A 27,759-nucleotide genomic window follows, 5' to 3' on the forward strand; every position below is an offset into this window, starting at 1 on the left:
ATATTAGATATGGTTTTATTATATTATCATAATAATAGGATTGGTGATTATTTTATCGTTTGCATTATACAGATAAAAATAATCCACATAAGAATTGCTCTTTTTGTGGAAATAATGATAAAACCTGCAATTGATCTATGCAATGAAGTACAACTGCATTTGTGCAATACAGTTTTGTGTATTTGAGATTTACCGACTTTCTTAATTCACTTCATAACATCAGCTGAGTGTATGAAATGACTTCTTTTTGTGGCTAAATGTGGTTTAATATCATGGAATGAGAAGGAAATCATACTGTTATATAGTATGCAGTGAGATGATCAAGGCTAGGTCAATTAGCATTCCATTTAAAATACACTTTATTTACTTTTAGCTTAGTTTAGCATGGATTATTGAATCTGATTAGACTGTTAGCATTTCACTCAAAAAGAAAAAGAAAATTGTTTTTGTTTATTTTCCTATATAAAGTTTACTCTTGTATTTATACTGACTGAAAATAAGTTGCTTTTTTCTAAGTTGATATGGCTCATTCTATTGTACCATGTTGAATGCTGAATATCGCCCATCCCTATATCATTCCTTGCTTTCATTTTAATTTAAGAGTCATTCATAAGAGTCCAGCTTAAAAAAGGAAAAATTATTGGAACAGTTTGGGTCATTTTTGAGCGAGATGCTAATGGTCTAATCTGATTTAATGATCTATGCTAATCTAAGCTCAAAATGTTCCTGCCAGACTTGGAGATCGGCTGAATGGATTAAAAAATAGTAAAACTCACTTGTTTAACTATAGATAATGTCTTATCTTTACATTAAAATCTTTGTTTATTAGGTACTTTTCTTTATTTTCAGAGCTGCAGTAATCTTTTAGTCAATATAAGGAATTTTTTTTTTCATCAGGCTTAGTACACAATGTTACATCATAAAAGTCCAACTTAAAATAGGAAAATTATCGAAACTCTCATTTTTGATCGAGATGCTAATGGTCTAATCTGATTCAATGATCTATGCTATGCTAAGCTAAGTTAGTAATGAACCCGCCTGACCCAGAGATCGGCTGAATAGATTTAAATATTGTAAAACTCAACTTTTTATTTTTAGCAGAATTGTAAAATGAGCCTATTTTTAATAATAATAATAAAAAGAATTGAGTATTCCATTAAGTCCATATTGCCCATCCCTATATCATATCTTACTTTTGGTTTATTTTAAATTCATTTTATTGTCTTAACTAGACTAAAATCTTTGTTGAGGAAGTGTTGCTTTAAAATTTGAGAGCTACAGTGATCACCCAGTCACGATCAGAAAAAATAAATAAATTATTGGGGCTCAGTACACAATGTTACAATATAAGAGTCCAACTTAAAATAGGAAAATTATCTGAACAATTGGGGTCATTTTTGATAGAGATGCTTATGGTCTAATATCATTCAATGATCTGTGCTAAGCTAAAAGTGCTACTATCATGCCAAGAGATTGGATAAATAATGGAATCAGACATGGTAAAACTCTAGTTTAACTCTAGCAGATTTGTAAAATCTGCCTTTTTCATTTTTAAAAAATATAGAGCGTTCTATATCATCCATATCGCCCATCCCTATACCTTACTTTCGATTAATTTTAATGTCTTTTCTTGACCCAAATTTTAGTTTAGGAAATGTTTTTCATTTTGAGAGCTGTAGTGATCTTCCAGTCAAAATAAGGAAAAAACTTTATTTTTTTTCATCAGGCTTAGTACACAGGGTTACAACATAAGAGTCCAACTTAAAACAGGAAAATTATCGGAACAATTTGGGTCATTTTTGAGCAAGATGCTACTGGTCTAATCTAATTCAATGATCTATGCTAAGCTAAGCTAAAAATGCTCCCACCAGACCCGGAAATTGGCTAAATGGATTTAAAAATGGTAAAACTTACCTGTTTAACTCTAGCAGAGTTGTAAAATGAGCCTATTTTCAATATTAAAAATTAAAGAGACTGTTCCATTAAGTCCATATTGCTTAAAATAGGAAAATTATAGGAACAATTTGGGTCATTTTTGATAGAGATGCTAATGGTCTAATCTGATTCAATGATTTATGCTAAGCTAATATTGCTTCTGCCAGACCTGGAGATCAGCTAAATGGATTGAAAAATGGTGAAACTCATCAGTTTAACTCTAGCGGAGTTGTAAAATGAGCCTATTTTCAATATAATATACATATATTATATATATTACACTTATTGACAAACAGTCATTTGGCAAAAAGAAATGCTAAAATGCAACTCCTTCATTGCACTCGTTCACTGTAGGCTCTGGAATAATCAATACAACACACAAAAATAAAAGCCGCATGATGCCTCATTCACACTAGCACCGTCTTTGTAGCGGAGGTCGCCAGAAGTTGCTCAATTTCCAGTAAAAGGGTCGCTTGTCGCTTTGCCGCTGCGAGTCGCTCAATGTGAATGAGGCTTAAACTGAAAGCTGCAACCTTTTTTCTTTTTCGTATTAGAGCTCCTAGCGAAACAGAATATTAATGAGTAAACAGTGGGCGTGGCTTGTTTTTCTGCTGCTAGCTGATTGGATGTAGTAAAGCAGGCATTTCATTTAGGAAGATGGGGTTTTAGAGGAATTATTATAACCTAACAGACACCCTCTCCTCACTGTTTGTGTGTTGTCAAAACTAACTGTTAAAAGGGGCGTGGTTAAGTATGTTAGCCCCGCCCAATATCTCAGACTGACGTAATCTGAGAATTTAACTGAAAACAAACAGGAAGTGCATTTTCAGATTTTGATTTTAAGGGCAAACTATATTTTTCTCTTAATTACACGCACTAATGAATCGTTCACCACAAAACCAGCAATGTGTGCTAGCAAAATCAATATGGTTAGTTTTGATTTCATTTGTGCTGTAAATGTTTCTGTTTCTTCGATGCGTAATTGAATTGTTGGATTCGCTGCGGTTTAATAACAGACAGATGAGTCTGAGAGACCCGTCTGACCCTCAGGCGCCCAAACGTCTCTACGCTCCTCCTGTACATCCACACACTTCACCTGCAATTAAGCAGGAGTTTAAGCAGGAAGAGTGTGTTCCTCATTTGCTCCTGTATGGATGGACGGATGGATGGATGGATGGTTTGGGGTTTTTTAGCACTAGGATGCGCTGCGTGTGATCGATGCCGGCTGTCGCTGAGGGTAATTTTTGTTGTGCTGAGTATCGCTCTCGCTGCTTGCTAAAGCGTGTCCCGCTCTTAATAGGAGGTAATAAAGTTTGTAAGGCCTGATTATGCCTCTGCGTGATGAAACTCAAAGCGACATGTCTTTGTTTGCCAAGTTATGAAAAGATGCGAGTTGCGACATCATAACCTGCTTTCTGTCATAAAGCTGACCTGTAAAATTGTTTGCTTTCGATGGAAAGCTCCAGGGTTTTGTACCTACAGTACGTACTGATCACATTCTATAATGAAATTTTTAAAAGTTTACATTTAACTTGTTTCATGTTTGTGGATAATTAGAATACAATTTTAAAAATGTGTTTATTGTGTACAGTGCCTATTGAATATCATCATACCCTGAGAAGATCTATGCCTGTGTTCACATTGCACCCTGCTTTCAAAGACTGCATTTACACTGCGTGGTTCAAGTGACCCAATTCTGATTTTTATTTTTTTTCCTCTCATGTGGCACAGATCAGACATGGCCCATGTACATGTAAGCAGGAAAAAAATCACACCGATTCTGATTTACTCAAATCAGATTCAGGCCTTGTTCATGTGTTGAAATTTAACTGATATACGTATGAATCGGATCTGTGCCCTCGTGTCTGCAGTGTAAGCAGGTAGATCGGATTTTCACCTGTAAATACGAGTCGTGCATCATTAAATACCATAGCGAATGATGTCAACTCTTCTGAAGTCTGTTCTGAGATGAAAGCATCAGAGTACCGAACCCTTAATCTCATACACGACGACTAAAGAAGCTTTTATATTGCTTCATATAGCACAAGTATTCAAGCATGTTAGAGAGAGAGAGAGAGAGAGAGAGAGAGAGAGAGAGAGAGAGAGAGAGAGAGAGAGAGAGAGCGCACAACGTCCACCACGTTAACAATGTAAAGTAAAACTGTTGCATACATCTTACACGCACACACACACACACACACACATATATTTGCACAGTTGAAACCAAAAGTTTACATACACTGTAAAAAAAAAGGCACATAACCATTTGAAAAAAAAAAGTCAGATGTTAATGTGACTAAACTCTTTCTTTTTTAGGTAAGTTAGGATTATCACATTTTCTTCTGTTGTGCTTAAAAGCAGAATAATGAGAGAGATATTTTGAGAGAGAGAGGGAAAACTTTTCTTAAAAGTCGAGTTTACATACAATCAGATTATTATGCCTCTGAAAAAGCTCAGATGATGAAGTCAAGGTTTTGTACGTTTCTGATTGGCTAATTGACAACATTTGAGTTAATTAGAAGCACAACTATAGAATAATGTTTAAGGAAAATATCAAACACACTGCTTCCTTGTGTGACAACATAAGAAAATCAACAAGCCAGAATCAACAAAAAAAAGTCAGATTACAATTTGGAAAATACACTGAGAAAAGGAATAATATTTGGAGATATGTCCTGTGGTCTTATGGAGCTAAGATTGAACTGTTTGGCCATAATGACCAGTGTTACATTTGGAGGACAAAGGGGAAAACTTTCAAGCCTATGAACACCATTCCAACTGTGAAGTATGGGGGCTGCAGTATCATGTTGTGGGGCTGTTTTGCTGCAGGAGGGACTGGTCCACTTCACAGCATAGATGGCATCATGAAGAAAGAACATTATGTAGAAATACTGAAGCAACATCTCAAGACATCAGCCAGGAAATTAAAACTTGGCCACAAATGGGTCTTCCAAACAGTCCATGGCCGTAAGCATCCTGCCAAATAAGTTAAAATGTGCTTTAAGGACAACAGAGTGAATGTGTTGGTGTGGCGATCACAAAGCCCTGATTTCAATCCAATAAAAAATTTGTGGGCAGAGTTGAAAAAACTTATGCGAGCAAGACAACAAATCTGACTCGGTTACACTAATTCTGTCAGGGGGAATGGGCCAAAAAATTTTTTTTAAACTATTGTGAGAAGCTTGTGGAAGGATACCCAAAACATTTGACCAAAGTTATAGAGTTTAAAAGCAACGCTAAAAAAATACCAAGGAAATGTATGTAAACTTTTCACTGTCTAGAAATTAATGACAAATTCTCAAAAAAAAAAAATAAATAAATAAATAAATAAAATAAATAAAATTCTCTCATTATTCTGGCATTTAGCAAATGTAAATGATTTAGGTAATCCTAACAAAACTAAAATAGTAAACATTTAGTATGATTTACCATCAGACATTTAAAAAAAAAAAAATGGTCATGTTCCATTTTTAAAATTATATCACATATATCAATCAAACATAATTTAAAAAAATATTTTGATGATGTGCTTCTCCGGTTTTTGTTTCTGATGGGCCTGCTTTTATTTTTTCATCATTGTCCCCATGGTTACTGTGGATTAAAATAAATTAGTGAACAGGCAGCCGTTAGCCTTTATTTCATTTATGCTGCATAAATTTTACCCTGTAACATTTGCGAGACATTTAGCTGCTGCTGTCATTTTTAATAATCGTGCTTCAGCTCCTCTGTTTAGTGGTGTTTATATTCTTATGTGTATATTCTGCAGAGCCAGAGTGAATATGCGCTCATATGCTATAGTAATTATGGGATGAACCCAGTGTGTTGTGAGAAGGGCACGCAGGCAGACCTGAATGCCGTGGCATTTCTGCCAGCTTAATGTCAATTACCCAGCAGGTCTTCTAAAGCCTTGTTAGGACATTTATTGCTTTTTTTGTTTATTATGACAAAGAAGTATAGTAATGTCCAGAGATGGTGGCAAAAGTTAGAACCCTTTAGCAAAACTTTTGCATAATGTCTCATCCACCTTAATTTTGTTTTTATAGTAGTGGTATAGTATATTAAATATATTAATGACGCATGCATTTTACATATATTTAAATAAAGTTATAGTTAAAATTATGAGCGCTCCTCTAAAATATTTTTTCTGTTTCAAATCTTTCCTAAATGATGTTTAACAGAGCAAGGATTTTTTCACAGTATTTCCTATAATATTTTTTTCTTCTGGAGAAAGTCTTATTTGTTTTATTTCGGCTAGAATAAAAGTTTTAAATAATAATAATAAAAAAAACATTTTAATGTCAAAATTATTAGCCTTCATAGGCAAAATTTATTTTTCGATTGTCTACAGAACAAACCATCGTTATACAATGACTTGTCTAATAACCCTAACCTGCCTAATTAACCTAGTTAAGCCTTTAAATGTCACTTTAAGCTGTATAGAAGTGTCCTGAAAATATCTAGTCAAATATTATTTACTGTCATCATGGCAAAGATAAAATAAATCAGTTATTAGAGATGAGTAATCAAAACTATTATGTTTAGAAATGTGATCTTTCACAGAATAAAACCAAAATGGTATCAGAGATCTTACAGGTTTTCAGTCAGCGTGACTTTACACTGTTTGATGACATCAGCATGTATATTGCTCCTAATCTTTCTCTCCTTCTTTCTCTCTCTTTCTCTCCGTCTTTCAGATCGTGATCGATATCAGCTTGGCACGCTCTCTCATACACTCAATTCCCAGGCCACCGGGTACCTGGAGCTCTCTGATTGGCCGGCTGCTGCTCCTGACCAATCCGTAAGAAATGTGGAAGTAGTGGAACCGGTAAGACATCCTTTTCTAATATTGACAGTTCATCCAAAAATTCAGTCACATGATTATGTAAATAATGTTGTTTTATCCACAAACCAATTGCTTCACTTCATGCACTGTAAAAAAACCTTCATGTTGTCCCAAAACAAATCGATTACGTTAACTTAGGCCCAATCCCAATTATTTTTTTTGTACCTTTTTCCGTTTCCCCTTGTCCCTTGAAAGAGAATGTGAAGGGGAAGGGCTTCAAAATTTACCCTGAATGCTGCGTTCACACCACATGTGGAAGAAGCGTCGAGCGCGAGTGATTTACATGTTAAGTCAATGCAAAGGTGCGAATAGACATTCTACGATGCGATACGCACGAATTGTGCGAATCATTGAGCGTTATTATGCAGTTTGCGTGTTTGGTGTGCTTAACGCGCGAATCGCACGGCTTCAGAAATCTGAACTTCAGTGGATATTCGCACCGTGTTAACCAATCAGGAGCTATAAATACACACACACACATATATACATACATATATATGTGTGTGTGTGTGTGTGTGTGTGTGTGTGTGTGTGTGTATACATATATAAATCTTATGAAAAGGATCTAATAGCTCCCCTTTAAGCCATTTTGAACTTTTCGCACACTCTACTCTTGTGTTTTGTTTGACGCGGCAACAATCTATCCATCCTTTGCATGGGGCAATGAAATAAGCACTATATATATATATATATATATATATATATATATATATATATATATATATAAATATTAGTGTATAGCGCTGTGTGTTCTGCGTACAAAAAAAGCACAACCCTATTTTTATATACATTTTTTAACAGTAATTTTTGGTGACCGAAAATTGGGTGCATCTCTACTGAAAATGCTAGCAGTTGACTTGTATTTTATAAATCACCATGGATGGACCACAACTAAAAATCCCAGCGTGGTGATGTAATCAGGTCTTAAATAATAATCACCTAATGCTAATGATACACAGCGCAACTCTTTGGGCAATGTTACCAGGCAGTTTTGCAAAGCGATATTGCTTGGTTACTTTTTTACTAAGAATGGGAAAGAAAATTGCCTTAATTAGTTCCCCCGTTTCTCTCCTAGTTACCCATTTATGGCATCATTTCCCAAAGTTACCCAGCAACATTGCTTAAAAAGTTACCCTTTTTATTATGAGCATTACCTCATGTTTTTGTTCTTTGTGGCAGGTGAAAGAATCCGGAGCACCGTCACTTGGTAAATCCAAAGCTGGTAAATCTAAAGAGAAGTTTTACTCCGATGAGGAGGAGGAAGAAGAAGAAGAGGATGAGGAAAGCAACAGTGAAGACAGCAGTAGCAGCAGCAGTGAAGGTTTGGATGTGAAATAAGAGCATGTTTTTGCTACTTTGCAACTCGTTTTAACCTGTTTGTGTGCACATGCAGAGTCAGAAAGTGGATCTGAGAGCGAGGAAAACAGCGAGGTTTCAAACAAGAGCAGCTCCAGCCAATCAGAGAAGAGCTCCAGTGAATCAGACTCTGACAAGAAGAAGAAAACCCAGAAAAACAAAAAGATACAACAGCAGAAGCCAGACAGTAAAAACAGGTACACGTCTTACTCAACACCTAAATGAGCTCATTTAAATCAACCAATCACAACTTTGCAACACAAATCGATTAAGTTAACTTAATGTTTTTTAAAATTTAAGTTGATCAAACATAAAACAATTAAGTTGTCCTCCCAAAAAATCATGTGAAAGTAGTTTAAACAAGCAGCAAATGTCATTTTTAAGTGTAAGACAATAGCTCCTTTTACACAGACAGACTTTTCAAGAAAATTACCGGCAATTTTTGGGAAAGGGATCATGTGTGAACAAGCCCTTTTTGAAATACTGGTAAATTCTGGCAATTTTCCAGAAAGAGAAGTAACATTACCGGTAAGGAAAATTGGCAGAAAGAGCGCGTTCACGTCTAGTGCTGATGTGAGATGTCTACTTCGACCAGTCAGAACATTCAGACACATTCACATCTGCGCTCTTCATGAAAATAAAAGCCTTTGAATACTTTTCCAATCACAATCATCTGCAAGTTGTTAGTCAGATAACGTTTCCATGTTTATTATTAAAGGTTAAAACAGATTTGTATGTGTTGAGCACCAGTTAAGACAGCATTAGCACCTGTTAGCTTTAACTGTGGGAAACTGAATCATTTTAAGCTTTTGTCAGCTAATTTCATTTTTAAGGTTTACAGTATTTTTTGGGGCGAGATCAAAATTAGTGACGTAATGCGAATCTGCTAGTGGAGTGATGATGCGTCGGTTTCTCATTATTATTCATAGCTAAATTTTCTTATCCTATAAGACCTTGCTTCTTTATTATTCATGAGAGCATGTGCAAGCACGAGGCAAGGCTGTCCAGCCAAGCTGTGAGACCCAATGATTGGCCGAGGCCGCATCTGTGTATGATGAGGAGCATTTAGCTGTTCATGAAGGGTCGTGAGTTAGTTTCCATAATCCACAGGGTATGTTGCATGGTTTTCCCTGTGATGCTGTCAGGGCTGATACAGCCAAGCTTGCTGTTAGCAAGCATTTTTGTTGGGAGAGCTGTACAAGAATATGTGTATGGTGGACTTTGTCTTTTATCAGTTGAGTTCGTTACCATTCAGACACATCGCCTATATCCGTGCTGCTGTGTTCACCAATGCTTAAAATCATACAGATTACCGGCAGGGCTACTGATGATTGGAATAGACAGGGCAAGAGACCTGCTGCACTGCTATCCACTGTGTCTGCATTCAGACCCGGGGATTCAAGAGAAGTCCTCCTCATTTGTAATGTTTACATCGATTGGGGTTATGCATATGTGAAATTACAAAAACGGATGTAGCAGGGCATTAAATTACTTTTTATTTCTTTTCATTTTCACTTTGTAAACTATAAAATCATGCGTCTACTCATGGTTTGTGTCAACTGTGACAACAGTTATTCGGCCCCTCTTTTTACTCTGCTCTGCCGGCCAAACCTTGAACCGAAAGAGGGAGGTTTCATGGCCTTTTAATGCCAACTGTGGAAAAAATTATCAATAAAATGTTTCTGACAAACTGCTAATGAGTTTAACTGCAAGCCCTTCGTTCAGCTGCATGGTGCTCGTGCACGTGAAGGAGTGCTCCGGTGAGTGCTAGCACACAAACAAATGCACATGTCGACAAGTGTTCCTCCATGTGTTTACATCAAAGTTCACAATGCACCAAGTTCATGGTGTTCACAATACTTATCAATCCACAGAATTTGTAATGTCGTCAAATGTGCAAACATTTAGCCGTGGTTTTGCCTTTGAATGTCTCTGGGATAAAAAGCTGCTGCGTGAATGCGAAAGCTTTAAAAAAGTGAATCTATCAACAAATGCCTTACCCTATTATGTTTACAAATACAAGCGCAGCCATTTACAGGCCATTTTTGGTTAATGATGTCAGAATTTACCAGTGTTTTGGAATGGATGTGGGAATGGTCTTAATAATGTATTATCAGGAGTCAAAGGTATTAGTTTGCTATTGCTTGCTTTCGTAAATATGTTTTTTTTTCTTTTTCTTTTTTTACTCTGAACATTAAGGATGCACCAAAATAAAAATTCTGGACCATAAAAAAAACAAACCAGACAATAAAAAACAAAAAAATAAAAACAGGTACTCTGGCCAATCAGATTCTTTCTGTTCAATTTAATGGTCTTGTACAGGCGTTTTCAATCTCGGTTCTTGAGATTCAGGCCATTTCTCAATATACATTCTTCGGCGTTCTTGTGTAACGTCATCAATCAACATAGTTCAGTTTCAAAACTTAAGACCGCAAGAACGGAGGACACGTAATAGTTCCTGGATGCATTCTTGATTTCGAGGATGCGTCGATGCAGACTTCAGCACCGTAGAAGTTCCAAGTCAATGGCAGCTGAATAAAGGAGGTGGGAAGCTCAGCATTTTATTATTTAAGTTCATAGATATAACTTATTTATCTCAGGAGTTTCCCTAAATGAAACAGTGAAAGTAAACATTATCATGAAAATTGCATAAAAAGCATAAACGCCTCAAGGGTGTTTATTTGCTAAATTTTTATAATAAAATCAGTTTTATTTGTATTGTGCAATGTTTATTTGTGAGGTTTTTGTGCATGTTGTATATATTGAAAAGGATTAAACAATTACTCGTTGTATAAATGCTTTAATGTTTAAATCATAGCCCATTAAATATGTGTGAAGGTCATGTGCCCTTCAGGAATGCATCATCTCATTTCTCACAGGATGTGTTCTCCGTTTTCGCGGTCTCCCAAGTTCGTTCCTCCGAGGTGACCTGGCATGACCGCTCTCCATGAGAACGCGAGTCCATTCTCTGCATTCTTGGAATTGAGAAACAGCCCCGGTGTCCTGCAGATTTTAACTCCAACCCCAATTAGACGCACCTGGGCTAGCTAATCAAGCTTTGAAGCTGTAATCACACTGGACTTTTCTTCCCATAGTCTTCCATTCATACTCGCGCAAATTCATCAGACGCGAAACGCAAGCTGCTGCGTTAAGTTTCGCAGATCGCTGTGGTGGAAGTTCAAGCTTGGTGAACCTGCGAAATCGCATCACTTTACTGCATGAGACCAGTTGAGGATCGAAACATGACCTCTCTGTACAGAAATTTAAATTATGGAGCAATCGCTCGATTTTATTAATGTGTAATCATCTTGTTTAATCCTGCCCCTTTTCGCAGTATCAGACGACAGAATTTCTTTAGCTCTAGTGTGACCGCAGCCTTACTAAGCTTTCTAACTAGACTAACATCCTTGCAGGTATGTTGAGGCAAGTTGGAGCTAAGATCTGCAGACATCCAGGACCGAGATTGAGAACCCCTGGTCTAGTTTTGTAGTGTTTAAATCTTCGCATAATATAATAAAAAACAAGTACGTTTATTCTGTAAAGATGCATTGTCTAGCAAAACTGAAGCATTAAGGAATTTAAATCTATTTAAAAATATTTTTATTTTATGATACTTTATTTCTTTATTTATTAAAGAATTCCATATAAATATATAGCGTCTGAACAGCAAATCACCACATTTGAATGTTTTCCTAATGATTGTTTAGCACTGAAGAGAATCACAGTATAAATGACATTTTACTGTATTTTGGATTAAATAAATATCGCCATGGTGAGCATAAGACATTTAAATATGTCTCTTTTTTGTAATTATATTACATATCAGTCTTTAGTGGTCTGAATTCCAGCACTTTATAATTACATCAGATGCTATTGCTAATTTTGACGTGCTTACGTGCAGGAATATATAGACAGATGGTGTGTGAGATTGATTTTGGCCCTTTTAAACGTGCATGACTGTGTTGTCCTCAAGTGTGCACACAAGTAGATGCACAATGTATAACTTATAACGTTTTATGTATGTGCAGGAGGTAAATAATGTGTGTGTTCAGTGTGTGTTTGTGTGATTGCGTATGCGGCAGCATAAAACGTGACTAATAAAATGTGGCACCAATAATCTCACCCTCCATCTGTTCATATGCACACATTCTCTCTCTCGCTCTCTCTCTCTCTCTCTCTCTCTCTCTCTCTCTCTCTCACACACACACACATGCAAAGACTCAGCAGTTAGGATTTTTTTCTCTCAGTAATTTAGTTAAGATATTTTACATTTTCTATTTACTTTTTTTATTAGATTTTGTTTCCGATTATCATTTCAACCCATTCTTACCTGTAGTTATTTTTGGACTACTAATATTAATAGCCATTTTGAAATCAATATACTTAGTATAAATTTTTTATATTAATTATTTTATTTTGAGTTTGAGCTGCTGGAATTTCTGAAAGATAAATGTATTTAATGTAATGCTGTGTTCACACCAAATGCAGCATGTGCTAATATATTGCTATTCATGCGTAAATAGAAGCGTGAACATTTTGGGCTCTTTCATACTACCCGCGCAATCAGGCGCAAGATGTGGTTTTGCACAATTTGTTGCTATTTTCAGACCAACGCAACCCTAATTTTCACATTTTCCGACATGATGTTTTTATAGCAACATGGCAAAAAAATTGTGCTATTCATGCTTAAAGCGTAAACCTTTTGGGCATCATACAAGTGTCGCAATAAAGCACATAATGTGTTTTGCGCAATTTGTTGCTATTTTCAGACCAACGCAGCCCTAATTTTCACGTTTTGCGACATGATGTTATAGCAACATGGCAAATAAATTGTGCTATTTATGCGTAAATAGAAGCGTAAACCTTTTGGGCTCTATCATACAACCGTCGCAATAAAGCACATAATGTGTTTTGCGCAATTTGTTGCTATTTTCAGACCAACGCAACCCTAATTTTCACGTTTTGAGACATGATGTTTTTATAGCAACATGGCAAAAAAATTGTGCTATTCATGCGTAAATAGAAGCGTAAACATTTTGGGCTCTATCATACAACCGGCGCAATAAGGCGCAAGACGTTTTTTGCACAATTTGTTGCTACTTTCAGACCAACGCAACCCTAATTTTCACGTTTTGACCCATGTTGTTTAAATAGCAACATGGCGAATAAATTGTGCTATTCATGCATAAATATAAGCGTAAACATTTTGGGTTCTATCATACAACCGGCACAATAAGGCACATACTGTAATGTGTTTTGCACAATTTGTTGATATTTTCAGAACAACACAACCCTAATTTTCACGTTTTGCGTCATGATGTTTAAATAGCAACATGTGCGAATAATTTGTGCTATTCATGTGAAAATAGAAGCGTGAACATTTAGGGCTCTATCATACAACCGGCGCAATAAGGCGCAAGATGTGTTTTGCGCAATTTGTTGCTATTTTAGGACCAATGCAACCCTAATTTTCACGTTTTATTCCATGTTGTTTAAATAGCAACATGGCGAATAAATTGTGCTATTCATGGGTGTAAATAGAAGTGTGAACATTTTGGGCTCTATCATACAACTGGCGCTATAAGGCGCAAGATGTGTTTTGCGCAGTTTGTTGCTATTTTCAGTCCAACGCAACCCTAATTTTCATGTTTTCCACTATGTTGTTTAAATAGCAAATTTATTTGTGCCACTTTGTGGACTCATGGGTGTTCTGGTCTATGAAGGAGGTGTGTTAAAGGGGTGGTCCACTACCATATCATATTTTAAACTTTAGTTGATGTGTAATGTAACTATGTGAACATAAGCAGCATCTCTGAATGTAAAAAGCTTAAAGTTCAATGCAAAGGGAGACCTTAGTTTTAAAAAATACGTCCAGGCCTGTGAGATCACAAACGTACTTTTACTGCAGACTGCACACACTGCGCAGCTAAGGGGCGTGGCCTGAGGCGCTGTACTTTTACAGCAGAGGGAGCTAAAATGGCATCCAAACGCTGCTATTTCCACAGAGCTTCTTCTGTTTCTATATTTAGGCTTCCAAACGACACAATACAAAGACAGAAGTGCTTACAGTTCAATATTAATTATGTTCCAGAGAATTATAAAATACATAGCAAGCATGATGTGACAAAACAGCTCCAGAATCTCTCCCAGTTCAGTGCTGGATTGGGTTAAAATCTCCGCAAAGAAAGAGCAGCTCCAACAAGCAGCAGCTGTAGCCTGTGAGTTTTTATTTGTTAAAATTGATCATGGCATGCACAGTGTCTTGCCTTTACGGTATGTTGTAGCAAAGATGTAAACAACTGGCAATGCTGACTGGCACCGCTAACAATGTAGCTACAAATTCATATTTATCAGAGCATCAGAGAAAAATAAAAATAAACATCAGCCCCGTGCACATGTGCTTCTCGTGTTACACACATCTACAGACTGTTCACAAACACACACACACATAGACACACACAATGGCGATCTTTCTTAAAGGAGCCGCACCCCATTTTCACTCGTTACAGACACTTGTCAGATTTTATTTTAGAGACCGGGCATGAGATTTACTTACTGTTTACACAAAAAGCGCATGCTTGTATGGGCGTGACTTGAAGCCCATCCGCGAATCGCAGCACATTATGACAGATGACCAATCAGAGTCGCTTGAGGGCGGGGCTTTCAGAGGAACTAGTAAATATGACAGTGCTTTTCATGTTAGCTGAGTAGCTGTATATGATCAAAGTAAGATTTATGAAAAAATAACGTGATTTCCTTCAAGTGAAACATGAGCACACCTTGCTTTGCATCTTATAAACACAAGCAAGCCTTAAAATTACATTCTGGACCACCCCTTTAAGGCGCATTGTTGGCGTGTTTCTATTTTGAGGAACTGAAATAGACTTGCGGCATTGACTAACTATAATCTGGTCTAAAGTCCAGCGCAGAAAATGTAAGTTATGTGCCTATACACACACACACACACACACACACACACACACACACGATTAACACCTTGCACACACCGTTGATTGCTGTGACGTAACATTTCTGTAGTTGACCCTGCCCTACTTCATTAGAGCCTATAATTAAACAGCTAATACCCAAACACACACACACACACACACACACACACACACACTTGTGTATGATGCACACTGCCTGCTTTGTTTATTCTGCCACCATTGTGCATAATTTAAGGCTCTCGCCCACATCCTCAAGTACCGTGAAATGCTCTCATTAATAAACACACAACCTGCTTTAATGCTGCCGTTGAAGTGTGTGTGTGTGTGTGTGTGTGTGTGTGTGTGTGTGTGTGTGTGTGTGTGTGTGTGTGTGTGTGTGTGTGTGTGTGTGTGTGTGTGTGTGTGTGTGTGTGTGTGTGTGTGTGTGTGTGTGTGTGTGTGTGTGTGTGTGTGTGTGTGTGTGTGTTTGTGTCACTTGCTCTGAGCAAATGAAATCTAAAGGCCAAATTAATCCATCTAATCATCTCACAATTAAACAGACATTGTTCCCTCTGCTAATTTAGCCAATCTCCTCTCTCTGTCTGTATCAGGCACCGTCCCTTCAGATGTTTAAACAGTGAATGTTCCTCGCTGCTGGCTTATTGTTTAACACTTTTATAGGTTGTTGAATTTGACCCAGTAATAAATATTTAAACATGCTAATTGATTGCAATGGTGGTCGTTGAATAATTGCAACTTCTGGGCTACAATCCAAAGTTGTTTTTGTTGTTTTAACAGAAAAGCATTAGAGTAATTTGCGACCCTGGACCACAAGACCGTCTTAAATTGCATGGGTTTATTTTTAGCAATAGCGGAAATGACATTGTATAGTGCTCAGGATAAACAAGTACACAGATATCAGATCTCTCTTTTAAATGAATATTCTCTGTAGAAGGCTTTACATGAATATATTTGTGCATTTAAGATTAGTCACTACCATAGCCAAAACTGAAACTAGTCTAACAAAAAAACTCAAGATCACAGTCCAAAATTGAGTACACCTAAATTAATATGTTGGGGAAAATCATGAAATAAAATTGTATTAAACTTAAAATATTAAATTAAAAATATTAAATTAAATAAAAGTTTTGTAGTTTTTGTTTTGTTTTATGCATAAAATCAAAAACTCAGAAAAAAATTAATTTAATTGTATTTTTTTTTTTTATTCCTAAATAAGTTTGACCAAAGTCTTATTTTAATGAATATATGTTTATCAAAACAGTGTTGCTTAAATGTATCATGATGTATTGTCTATATTCGCTGAGAAATGGATCAAAATATTCATTTTCAAAAGGGTGTGTACTCATTTATACTGAGCACTGTATGGGTCAAAATTTATTGATTATTGATTCAACTTTTATGCCGAAACTCATTAGAATATTAATAATATTTTGTAAACTTCCTACAGTACATATATAAAAACTTACGTTTTGATTAGCCATATGCAATGCTAACAATTTAATTTGGACACATTTAAAATGTGACTCTCAATATTTAGATGTTTTAATTTATTTTATTATATTTTATTAATTATATTTTATTATATTTTTAAATAGTTATTTTTTAGTTGTTACAACGCCTCAAAATTGTAACATAAGAGAGACAATGCAGACCAGGTAAATCATAAAGAGAAATGATTTATTAATAAAAGTTATAATTAACAAATATATAGTGCATCCGGAAAGTATTCATAGCGCTTCACTTTTTCCACATTTTTTATGTTAAAGCCTTATTCCAAAATTGATTAAATCTATTTATTTCCTCAAAATTCAACACACAATAGCCCATAATTTTAATGTGAATAAAGAGTTTTTGAAATTGTTGCATATTTATTAAAAATAAAAAACCTGAAAAATCACATGTACATCAGTATTCACAGCCTTTGCCATGAACATCTACATTGAGGTTCATTCTTTTTTCCACTGATCATTCTTGAGATGTTTCAGCAGCTTAATTGGAGTTCTCCTGAGGTAAATTTGCTTGATTGGACATGATTTGAAAAGGCATACACCTGTCCCAGGGTTGACAGTGCATGTCAAAGCATAAACCAAGTATGAAGACAAAGGAATTGTTTGTAGACCTCTGAGTCAGGATTGCCCTGACGCACAAGGCTGGGGAAGGTTACAGAAAAATTTCTGCTGCTCTAAAAGCTCCATAAGTGGAAGATGTTTGGAACCATCAGGACTCTTCCTAGAGCTGGCCAACCATCTAAGATGAGTGATCAGGGGAGAATGGCCCTTGTCAGGGAGGTGATCAATAACCCGATGGTCATTCTGTCTGAGCTCCAGTGTTCTTCTGTGGAAAGAGGTGAACCTTACAGAAGGACAACCATCTGTGCAGCAATCCACCAATCAGGCCTGTATGCTAGAGTGGCCAGACTGAAGCCACTCCCCGCCTGAAATTAGCCAAAAGGCATCTGAAGGACTTTCAGACCATAAGAAACTAAATTCTCTGGTCTGATGAGATTAAAATTGAACTCTTTGGAGTGAATGCCAGGCGTTATGTTTGGGGAAAACCAGGCACCGCTCATCACCAGGCTAATACCATCCCTACAGTGAAGCATGGTGGTGGCAGCATCTTGCTGTGGGGATGTTTTTCCGCAGCAGGAACTGGAAGACTAATCAGCAATATCATCTGTGCATGATATTGGACTAAGTTCATGATCCAAAACAAAATAAAATAATCAAAACATTAGGCAGAAAGGTGCGGCTAATCAAGCTCTCCTCATGTCAAATGTTGAACTCTTTATAGGCGCCACATAATGAGTCTCTCAGGTGAGATGACCCACCGACAAAGCAGCAGATTCTGCAAATCACAAAACACAACCAAAACAACCAAGTCTATACTAATCTGCATCTGCTAATCTGGTCTAAAAACGCTGTCCACACTATTGTTTTCAATTCCTTTTAGTCATCCACACTAAAATGACTGAAAAAGCTTTCATTCAGTTTTGCGCATGTGCACAGATGTAAGACACTTTTACCTGCGTCATATCCGGCTGCCCTTTATTTACTTTCCATCTCTTTGAAATGTTGTGGGAAAATGCTTCCCCCACTGAACAACAGCTCGCTGTAAACATTCCATGTCCTTTGAAGAGAGGCAATATGGAGCGTCTACAAACTGACATTAATCTTTAATAAAGCAATGAACAGCATTCAAAACATCTGCTATACAACGTCCTCCACCATGTTAGCTCAATTGGTCACGTGTCATCGTTTTCGAAAGCCTCCGTGTTTACACTTTACATTGTAACACGAAAACAGCATTTTCAGATGCATCCGCTTTGCATATTCATTCATTCATTCATTCATTCATTTTCTTTTCGGCTTAGTCCCTTTATTAATCTGGGGTTGCCACAATGGAATGAACCGCCAACTTATCTAGCATGTGTTTTATGCAGCTAATACCCTTCCAGCTGCAACCCAGCACTGGGAAACATCCATACACACTCATTCACACACATACACCAAGGACAATTTAGCTTACCCAGTTCACCTACAGCGCATGTCTTTGGACTTGTGAGGGAAACCGGAGCACCCGGAGGAAGCCCACTGGGAGAACATGCAAACTCCACACAAAAATGCCAACTGACCCAGCCCAGGCTCGAACCAGTGACCTTCTTGCTGTGAGGCGAACTGTGTAGCCTCCACTTTGGATAGCGTTTTCAAAAAGATGCATTTTGAGCCACAAGTTCTCGCAAGTGAGGCTCCACCCTCTTTATTTCAGCATCTCATTTGCATTCAGAGGGACACAAAAGAAAATGATACTTTTGCTTTCACCTAAAGAAAGGCAATTACAACATAGCGTGATAAATGATTCGTGTGGTATTTTGAGCAGAAACCTCACAGACACACACTGCAGACACCTGAGAAAGTCTTTAGATCCGAGTTAAAGTGTGTTTACTGGATGATTTTTAAATTTAAGGTGATATTACAGCTCGTCTGTTTGATTTCTGAAATGAAATATAGTCATAATTATATGAATATATCTTTATTTGTGTGTGTGACACAATTGACAGAAAGCAGAAGAATGGGAATGCTGGAAAGAGTGAATCCAGATCAGAAAGTGAATCAGGCTCTGGGAGTTCGTCGTCTGAAAGCTCGTCTGACTCCGGATCGGAATCGGGATCGGAACTGGAGTCGGATTCAGACTCGGGAACAGATCAGAAGAAAAACACCAAGTCTAAACCTGTTCAGTCCAAACCTGTCGTTAAGGTGAGATTGAGAAAAAAAAAAAACATATTCTGCTAAGAATTTTTGCTCTGTGTTATATATATGCATCCGTGTAAATGTAACGCTTGTGTGCGTTTTCAGCAGGTTGAGAAGAAGGAAGTGTCTTTGCTTGATCTGGATGACTGTAAGTTTCTTTCTATATAGAATAATTTCTGTGTTCTCCTTGATAATTGAACAAAATAGTGTGCTTTAAAAGGATTTTATACTGATAAGTAATATGACTTTTTTTTTTGTGTGTGTACATGCATTTATAATCGTATATACACTCACCGGCCACTTTATTAGGTACACCTTACTGTCCCGGTTGAGCCCTTTTGCCTTGAGAACGGCCTTAATCCTGCATGGCATAGATTCAACAGGGTACTGGAAATATTCCTCAGAGATTTTGGTCCATTTTGATATGATAGAATCGCGCAGCTGCTGCAGATTTGTCGATTTGTAGCCCATTTACCTCAGGGGTGGATGTGTTGTGCGTTCAGAGATGCTCTTCTGCATACCTTGGTTGTAACGAGTGCTTATTTGAGTTACTGTTGCCTTTCTATCAGTTCTAACCATTCTGGCCATTCTCCTTTGACCTCTCGTATCAACAAGGCATTTGTACCCACAGTCTACATGCCTGTGTAAGAATTGAAATATTGCAAATATTCTGATATCTTTGACAATTCAAAACATGAGCTGAAAACAGAGACTGGTGACTTCACAACCCACCAGGGAGGAATGCGGGAAAAACCAGTTCCTGCTGCATTTGCATCTGAGTCTGCTTCATCCCCCTAACTCACACATATGGTCATTTCAATGTTTGAATGTTCTAGAATTAACCAAACTGACTTTAACTATCATGTTTGATATCATTTGAAATGTCTCAGTGCGATTGGTACAATGGTCTCATTCTCTCAGAAATAGACATAATCAGAACAATAAATATATAACTTCAGGCATCTTTTGAACCACTGTGAGGGGTGTGACACTAAGTGTGAATGCCTTTTGTTATACATTCACACCCCCTTTCTTGAGGGAATTCTCGGATTATTTAAGGTAAGGGCTAAGAAAAGCTCAAGGCGATTCTGCCTAACCAGATCAGCCCATAACATGGGGTCTGCCCCATGTTATGTATATTTCAAAGTCAGGAATGCATCTTTTTTATCTTGGATTTATCTTTGATAATTTGATGTTTTGTATTGATCATTTATGAATTGACTGATTGAATTGGCATAATACATTTACCTGACTAATAAATTGTTATGTTTTGAATGATTCAAACAGAGTTCGTGTTATTATCTTTAGTAGATTGTGGTAATTTCATAGCACCACAAGCCCCTGTTCAGGTTAGTAGCGGACTAGAACACGGTAGACGGAGCATTGCGGCACGTTACACGATGTCTCTAGAGCTCCGACTAACAAATTGGCATTTATTCATGTATACTTAGGCTGTAAAAGGATATCTAAGGGGATAGTCCTTCACCCGATAAACTTTTAATACTATTTAGATAGTATAGTGATTATTCAAAGTTACTACTAGTTTAAGTACGACTGGTCTGCTTAATTCTATAGTAATGATCGTTATATGACTAAATAGCTCTGTCTGATTTAGGAGGTAGCAGACCTATGGGGACCGCATAAAAAATATCCTAATCTGAGTAAGTAGGGTTCTGCCTTTTTAGGATAGCGGTCAATCGCCCCTGTTTAGTGACCAAGACTGACATGCTTGTGCTTAAGAAATTGTATACTCGGCCGGTACAAGATTCAGGATGTTATAGAGATCCCAATGAACGAGAATAACATAAAATGATGAACCGAAGAGAATATTCAATCATAATCTAAAATAATGTGAAAGGAAACAAAATAACCTTCTCAATGTTTTATAATTGGAGTCAGATAAAACGAGGATAAACATATTAATATTCTAAACCATCTCATACTAAAATTGGAGTCAGATATGAGTTAAGTTTAATATAAATCAACATTGTGCACTGGAAAGACCGAACATGCAGTGAACCTTCATCCACCATTGGATACCGTCATTGGACCAACTGGCTGGACCTTACAAAATGGTGACCCATCTCCGTGATCTCCCAACTCAGGCGAGTTACGTCTTTCCAGCACAAAATGGATTTATATCAACCAAGAGGTTTGGATCTTCTATTCTATCTTCAGCTGCTGTGGTAAGTCAATTCTTCTTTGCCTATTAGAAATGTTGAGGGAAAGCTGGACGCACACTATATAAACACATTGATAGAATGAGTCGGAAATGCTCAAAAATGTTAGACCGGAATGCATTATCCGGTGGGGTTGAGAATTAGACAAAACCACTTTGATTATCAGGGACATGATAGCAGCATTATAGATAAATGCCATCCCTTGCTCTGAAATCTCTTTGTCTGCTAGGCAGCAAGAGTTGAAGCTTAAAATTGGAATAACATCATCCAAATTATATTCTGGGACTCAGTGGAGAGTTATAAATTAGATCCTAAAAGTTTAAATCAAAAACTATCATTGTTTTAAATCTACTGTTTTATAAAAAAGAGAAAAATGGAAAAAAGGAAAACAGGAAAAAATGGCTTAAGATTTAAAAACAATTGTAAACTTTTAAATTGGATTAATAACAACAGTCTGTTTAAAGGCATTTGCATGTGAAAAATAAAGGTGAGCAGAACAGAATGATTTGATTGCAAAAAAGACAAATAAGCTCTAATGAAAACTCTGCCTTTACAAATCAGAAATTTGCCATTTAAATTTAATGGGGATAAATTCAAATATGATGCTGATCAACTAAAATATCCACTATACTTTAATTTAATCTCGAAACAGACTAAATATAAAAGATTTTAGCTTTAAATAAGCCCTTAGACCTCCTGATTGCTCAAACCTTTTCATATTCAAATGTCCTGACAGAGAGCAGAGAAATCTCACCTAAGTGATAAAAAGATGCTCAGAATGTGTTTGCTGTAATTGCATAAAACAATTACATTCTTCCATTTGGCCATAAGCCTTTGCTGACCCTTTTGTTCTCCATGCAACTTACAAGCAAACACAACCCTGATCACAAGATAAAAGCATTAAGCTAAAATGCACTGCCATTCTAAAAACACTCTCCAGAGACCAGATATAATTATATTTAATACATACTATTTTAATATAATATAATTACATTAGGAATAAACAATAATGAACATTATATTATAATCGCCAATCATGGCACTAAAGACCAAGGGTGAAACATTCACCTTGAGGAGGTTTGCTTTCTTTATGCTTAATGAAAACACTGACAGAACTACTATAGCATAACTGATTGTAAACCAATAAAATCCTCGCTGAAAAACACCACCTACAATTAAAATTTGATCAGAGAATTAAACTCACCAGAAAAATAATGAAAGGGGGATGGATATGATAACATTCAGAGTTACCAAAGTTTTTATGGGTCAAAAGATCTAACCTGTGAGTCACACCATAAAATGACAACCGTTAAGCAGAGAACACCAAAAGGGTGAAATGATTTCTGCCAACAGATCTGACTGTTAATGAGAGCAAAAAATGAACTATGGGTATCGGCCTATTAGATTGTGAACTGAAATTAATGAAAAATCATTGATTGATTCAGAAAAATGTCCCCAGCGGAACTGGGAGATAATGCTCAGAATACAGCAGACTGTGTAAACAGGTGTTACACACTCACAATATGCTGAAATCAACAACAGCAATTCACATCTGACCAGCAACATCATGTGGCTTCCAGAATTAATATTGCAAGATGATGCATTAACATTAATTCCACATGATTGAATTTGAAACTGATGAAAATTCTAAAAATGGTTCTCTCTGCTTTTGTTCTCATCTTAGGCGGACCAATAACAAAGAACACTCCAGATCCGGTCCACATCAAACAAATACAAATGAGGGCAACAAAAGGTTAAGCCATAGCCTGAGGCCAAAAGTCTCCCATCTTGCATCTCAAAGCAAGAACCCCTGTGGTGCTAACACCTCACCTGCAGTGAGTCCTCTGAAAAAAGTCTTTGATCAGTCATCAGAATAACAATTATCCACAGCTGATCTTATCAATGGATTCAGCATTCTAGGAGGCTATGTGATTTCGCAAAACATCTTTCTTCAACAAAGATGTAAATTTACATGTTAAATGAAACAGAGACACAAAAAGATCTCATAGTTAAAATCTTCCCAAATTGCTTAATAGCAATGGGACTAAAACCTTGGTTACCTAGAGGCGATAAAGAACTTTACTGCATTGTTCCTGCAAAGACCAATAGCAACAGACTCTATTGTCACGAATCCTGGTGGCATTTTTAAATTTGTTTTTATACTATACACATGTTAAACCACATGTCCTGTATGAAAATGGAATTAACTATGTTGAAATTCATGCTTTGATCTCCAAAAGTAGAAAACTCTGCTATCCCCTGTATAGCTGCAGTTTGAACTACAAACAGGAGTATAGAGTGTGATAATTAAATTAACCATGAAAATGCATTTTTTACAGGATCCAGCGTTGAACATTGCACCTTAAAATGCTCCGTAAAAGATATTATATGGAATCAATTTGAGCCGGAACACACCTCATGTTCACATTCTTATGCTGGCTCCCTGTTAAACAGGACTAAAATTTTGCAACACAATTATAAAAGTTGATTACCATTGTTCGGAGCATTACACTGACACATAGCCACAGGTAAACCCAGGCACATAGATAACACCTTAGTCTTCAAAGACCCAGGAGTCAAATCTCTTTAGTTAAGATCTTTTGTCCATGTTTATACGAACAAAACACATTAGCCTCACACACATAGAACAGAATAATTAATCTGATGACAGACGAGACAACAAACACCCTCTGACACCCTCTGTCAGCTGAAAAGAAATTACACATTTGCATGGCTTTGACAACAAATTGATGGTATAAAACTTCAATAGAGGCGAACTTGCCATAGATACACTGACTGTTGTGGGGATGGTTGACAAACCAGAGGGCCCCTGGTTTTCCAATCTATCACCAATAACAGGTATAAGTGCTAAAGTGATTAAAATTAAACCGAAGTGAGGACACTTCTAATAATCACTAGGACATTTAAATTTGACAAATACCATCAATTGTGTTCAAGCCCCCCCACACACACATAAACACACACACACACACACAAACACACACACACACACACACACACACACACACACACACACACACACACACACACACACACACACACAACATACACACACAAACACACACATTATTATAGATATACCTTCATAATTATGGTTAAATAATGTGATTACTATCATGTATGACAAATATCTTCAAGTTTTTTTTTTTTCATTTTGAAAAAAGAATGTCATTTATTTGAATGTATTGTCATGATGATATGTTTTATGATGCATACTGCCTGTTATACTGTTTTAATAAGTTGCACTGACCTTTTGATAGCTTTACCTTGAGTAATTCAAACCAAGAATATTTAATATTCTCCCTATCATTATACCCTATCTCAGTGGTGACAAAGACTTATCTGTTTTTGATTGGACCATTTAAACAGATTGAAAGAGACCTGAGACCAGTTGTACGACTCGCACTTGCTGACTTTTATGTTTTGATCATATATTTTATGCTTAACCTCATGACTTTCTCCAATGCAGAATGACACAAGTTCATAACTGTTCAATCGCTGAGCCATCAAGTTGCTGTTTAGGTGTCCGAGAGAAGGCAGTGTATACACACTGTAGACCCCCACATGCCGATGTCTGCATATCTGGAGATGACCAGATTCATCAGAAGAAGCAGACTATGAGAAGCCCACACGACGTGGACACTTTTGTCAGGGGAAGGACACAGTGGAAGCTATGAAGGCCTGTATGGACTGAATGAGCAGTGCATTCGGGTCAGGCTCATCAAAAGAGGTGAAAACGAGCCTGGACCTGTTTAGCTACCTGCTGAACACGACTTACAACTGATAATGCTGCAGAGACTGTCTTGAATTGCCCCTGAACGACCTCAACAAGGATACATAGTGACCCCATGGACACATTTATATCTGACCCACGGGATCAAATGGGGGTTATCTGTAAGAATTGAAATATTGCAAATATTCTGATATCTTTGACAATTCAAAACATGAGCTGAAAACAGAGACTGGTGACTTCACAACCCACCAGGGAGGAATGCGGGAAAAACCAGTTCCTGCTGCATTTGCATCTGAGTCTGCTTCATCCCCCTAACTCACACATATGGTCATTTCAATGTTTGAATGTTCTAGAATTAACCAAACTGACTTTAACTATCATGTTTGATATCATTTGAAATGTCTCAGTGCGATTGGTACAATGGTCTCATTCTCTCAGAAATAGACATAATCAGAACAATAAATATATAACTTCAGGCATCTTTTGAACCACTGTGAGGGGTGTGACACTAAGTGTGAATGCCTTTTGTTATACATTCACACCCCCTTTCTTGAGGGAATTCTCGGATTATTTAAGGTAAGGGCTAAGAAAAGCTCAAGGCGATTCTGCCTAACCAGATCAGCCCATAACATGGGGTCTGCCCCATGTTATGTATATTTCAAAGTCAGGAATGCATCTTTTTTATCTTGGATTTATCTTTGATAATTTGATGTTTTGTATTGATCATTTATGAATTGACTGATTGAATTGGCATAATACATTTACCTGACTAATAAATTGTTATGTTTTGAATGATTCAAACAGAGTTCGTGTTATTATCTTTAGTAGATTGTGGTAATTTCATAGCACCACAAGCCCCTGTTCAGGTTAGTAGCGGACTAGAACACGGTAGACGGAGCATTGCGGCACGTTACACGATGTCTCTAGAGCTCCGACTAACAAATTGGCATTTATTCATGTATACTTAGGCTGTAAAAGGATATCTAAGGGGATAGTCCTTCACCCGATAAACTTTTAATACTATTTAGATAGTATAGTGATTATTCAAAGTTACTACTAGTTTAAGTACGACTGGTCTGCTTAATTCTATAGTAATGATCGTTATATGACTAAATAGCTCTGTCTGATTTAGGAGGTAGCAGACCTATGGGGACCGCATAAAAAATATCCTAATCTGAGTAAGTAGGGTTCTGCCTTTTTAGGATAGCGGTCAATCGCCCCTGTTTAGTGACCAAGACTGACATGCTTGTGCTTAAGAAATTGTATACTCGGCCGGTACAAGATTCAGGATGTTATAGAGATCCCAATGAACGAGAATAACATAAAATGATGAACCGAAGAGAATATTCAATCATAATCTAAAATAATGTGAAAGGAAACAAAATAACCTTCTCAATGTTTTATAATTGGAGTCAGATAAAACGAGGATAAACATATTAATATTCTAAACCATCTCATACTAAAATTGGAGTCAGATATGAGTTAAGTTTAATATAAATCAACATTGTGCACTGGAAAGACCGAACATGCAGTGAACCTTCATCCACCATTGGATACCGTCATTGGACCAACTGGCTGGACCCTACACCTGAAAGCATTGAGTTGCTGCCATGTAATTGGCTAATTGGAAATTTGCGTTAACGAGCAGTTGGACAGGTGTATTTAATAAAGTGGCCGGTAAATGTACATATACTTTAGTCATATTTTTAAGTTTTTTCACTGTCGATCAACAAAGTCTAATTAATAATTCTGACATCAACTGTATATTAAATGTGGCCAAAAATGCATAAAGTTGTTAAGGTATTCAGTAGTATCTAACAGCAAAGTCAAATTAGCCACAATACTACACACAACATATAAGAAAATGTTCTGATCTCATTTGATTGAGCCTTAAAAGGTCTAGCTGAGTAGCACACACTAGGTTTCAGATCAGAACCGAAATATGCTTTAATTTTTTTTATTGGGTTTTAATGTCATTGTTGTGTTTGCAGTCGCTCCCACGCCAGTGACGACACCCAAAAGCTCCATCTTGTCTCCTAGTCTCCTGTCTGACCTACAAGGGCTCTCAATCTCTCCCACATCGGCCTTACAGGTGTGTTTGTGTTCTTCTGACTTTTTATGTTTTTGCAATGCTTCATTCTGATTGGTCACTGAGTCGTTTGTGCTGTAACGGATTAAAAAATCTCAGAGTTCGGATCACATTATGTTTGTTGAGTCACGAATCGGACTATTTTTCAGATCAGCAAAAAGAGCAGGAGACAAATGTAATTTGCTTTCCATCATTACTCTGTGGAGGCCATTTCATGTTTGTTTCCTTACCTTTACCTTATAACTTTATGCATGCATGCATGCTTGTATGTATGTATGTATGTATGCATGCATGCATGCATGCATGTATTTATTTATCTATCTATCTATCTATCTATCTATCTATCTATCTATCTATCTATCTATCTATCTATCTATCTATCTATCTATCTATCTATCTATCTATCTA

At 36.8% G+C, this 27,759-nt stretch overlaps 1 protein-coding gene and 1 long non-coding RNA gene across 5 annotated transcripts in view; both read left to right on the top strand.

Annotated features, from left to right (window-relative positions):
* Positions 1 to 27,759, top strand: part of ap3b1a (adaptor related protein complex 3 subunit beta 1a) — a 147,661-nt gene that overhangs the window by 62,217 nt on the left and 57,685 nt on the right. For 2 of the 4 annotated variants that reach the window (XM_021469001.3, XM_073935770.1), the window contains exons 17-22: positions 6,630 to 6,760; positions 7,958 to 8,099; positions 8,172 to 8,331; positions 19,139 to 19,334; positions 19,434 to 19,476; positions 27,254 to 27,354. In XM_021469001.3, the coding sequence (XP_021324676.2) occupies positions 6,630 to 6,760; positions 7,958 to 8,099; positions 8,172 to 8,331; positions 19,139 to 19,334; positions 19,434 to 19,476; positions 27,254 to 27,354 (773 nt within the window). The remainder of the gene's footprint in view (positions 1 to 6,629; positions 6,761 to 7,957; positions 8,100 to 8,171; positions 8,332 to 19,138; positions 19,335 to 19,433; positions 19,477 to 27,253; positions 27,355 to 27,759) is intronic. The other 2 variants (XM_073935772.1, XM_073935771.1) reach the window with 1 other exon arrangement.
* Positions 20,409 to 26,063, top strand: LOC137488531 (uncharacterized). The gene is made up of 2 exons (XR_012397142.1): positions 20,409 to 21,514; positions 23,193 to 26,063. It is a non-coding gene; the product is annotated as an uncharacterized lncRNA (long non-coding RNA).

The sequence above is a fragment of the Danio rerio genome, chromosome 21 (genome assembly GCF_049306965.1).
Source record: "Danio rerio strain Tuebingen ecotype United States chromosome 21, GRCz12tu, whole genome shotgun sequence".
Taxonomy (NCBI): Eukaryota; Metazoa; Chordata; class Actinopteri; order Cypriniformes; family Danionidae; genus Danio; species Danio rerio.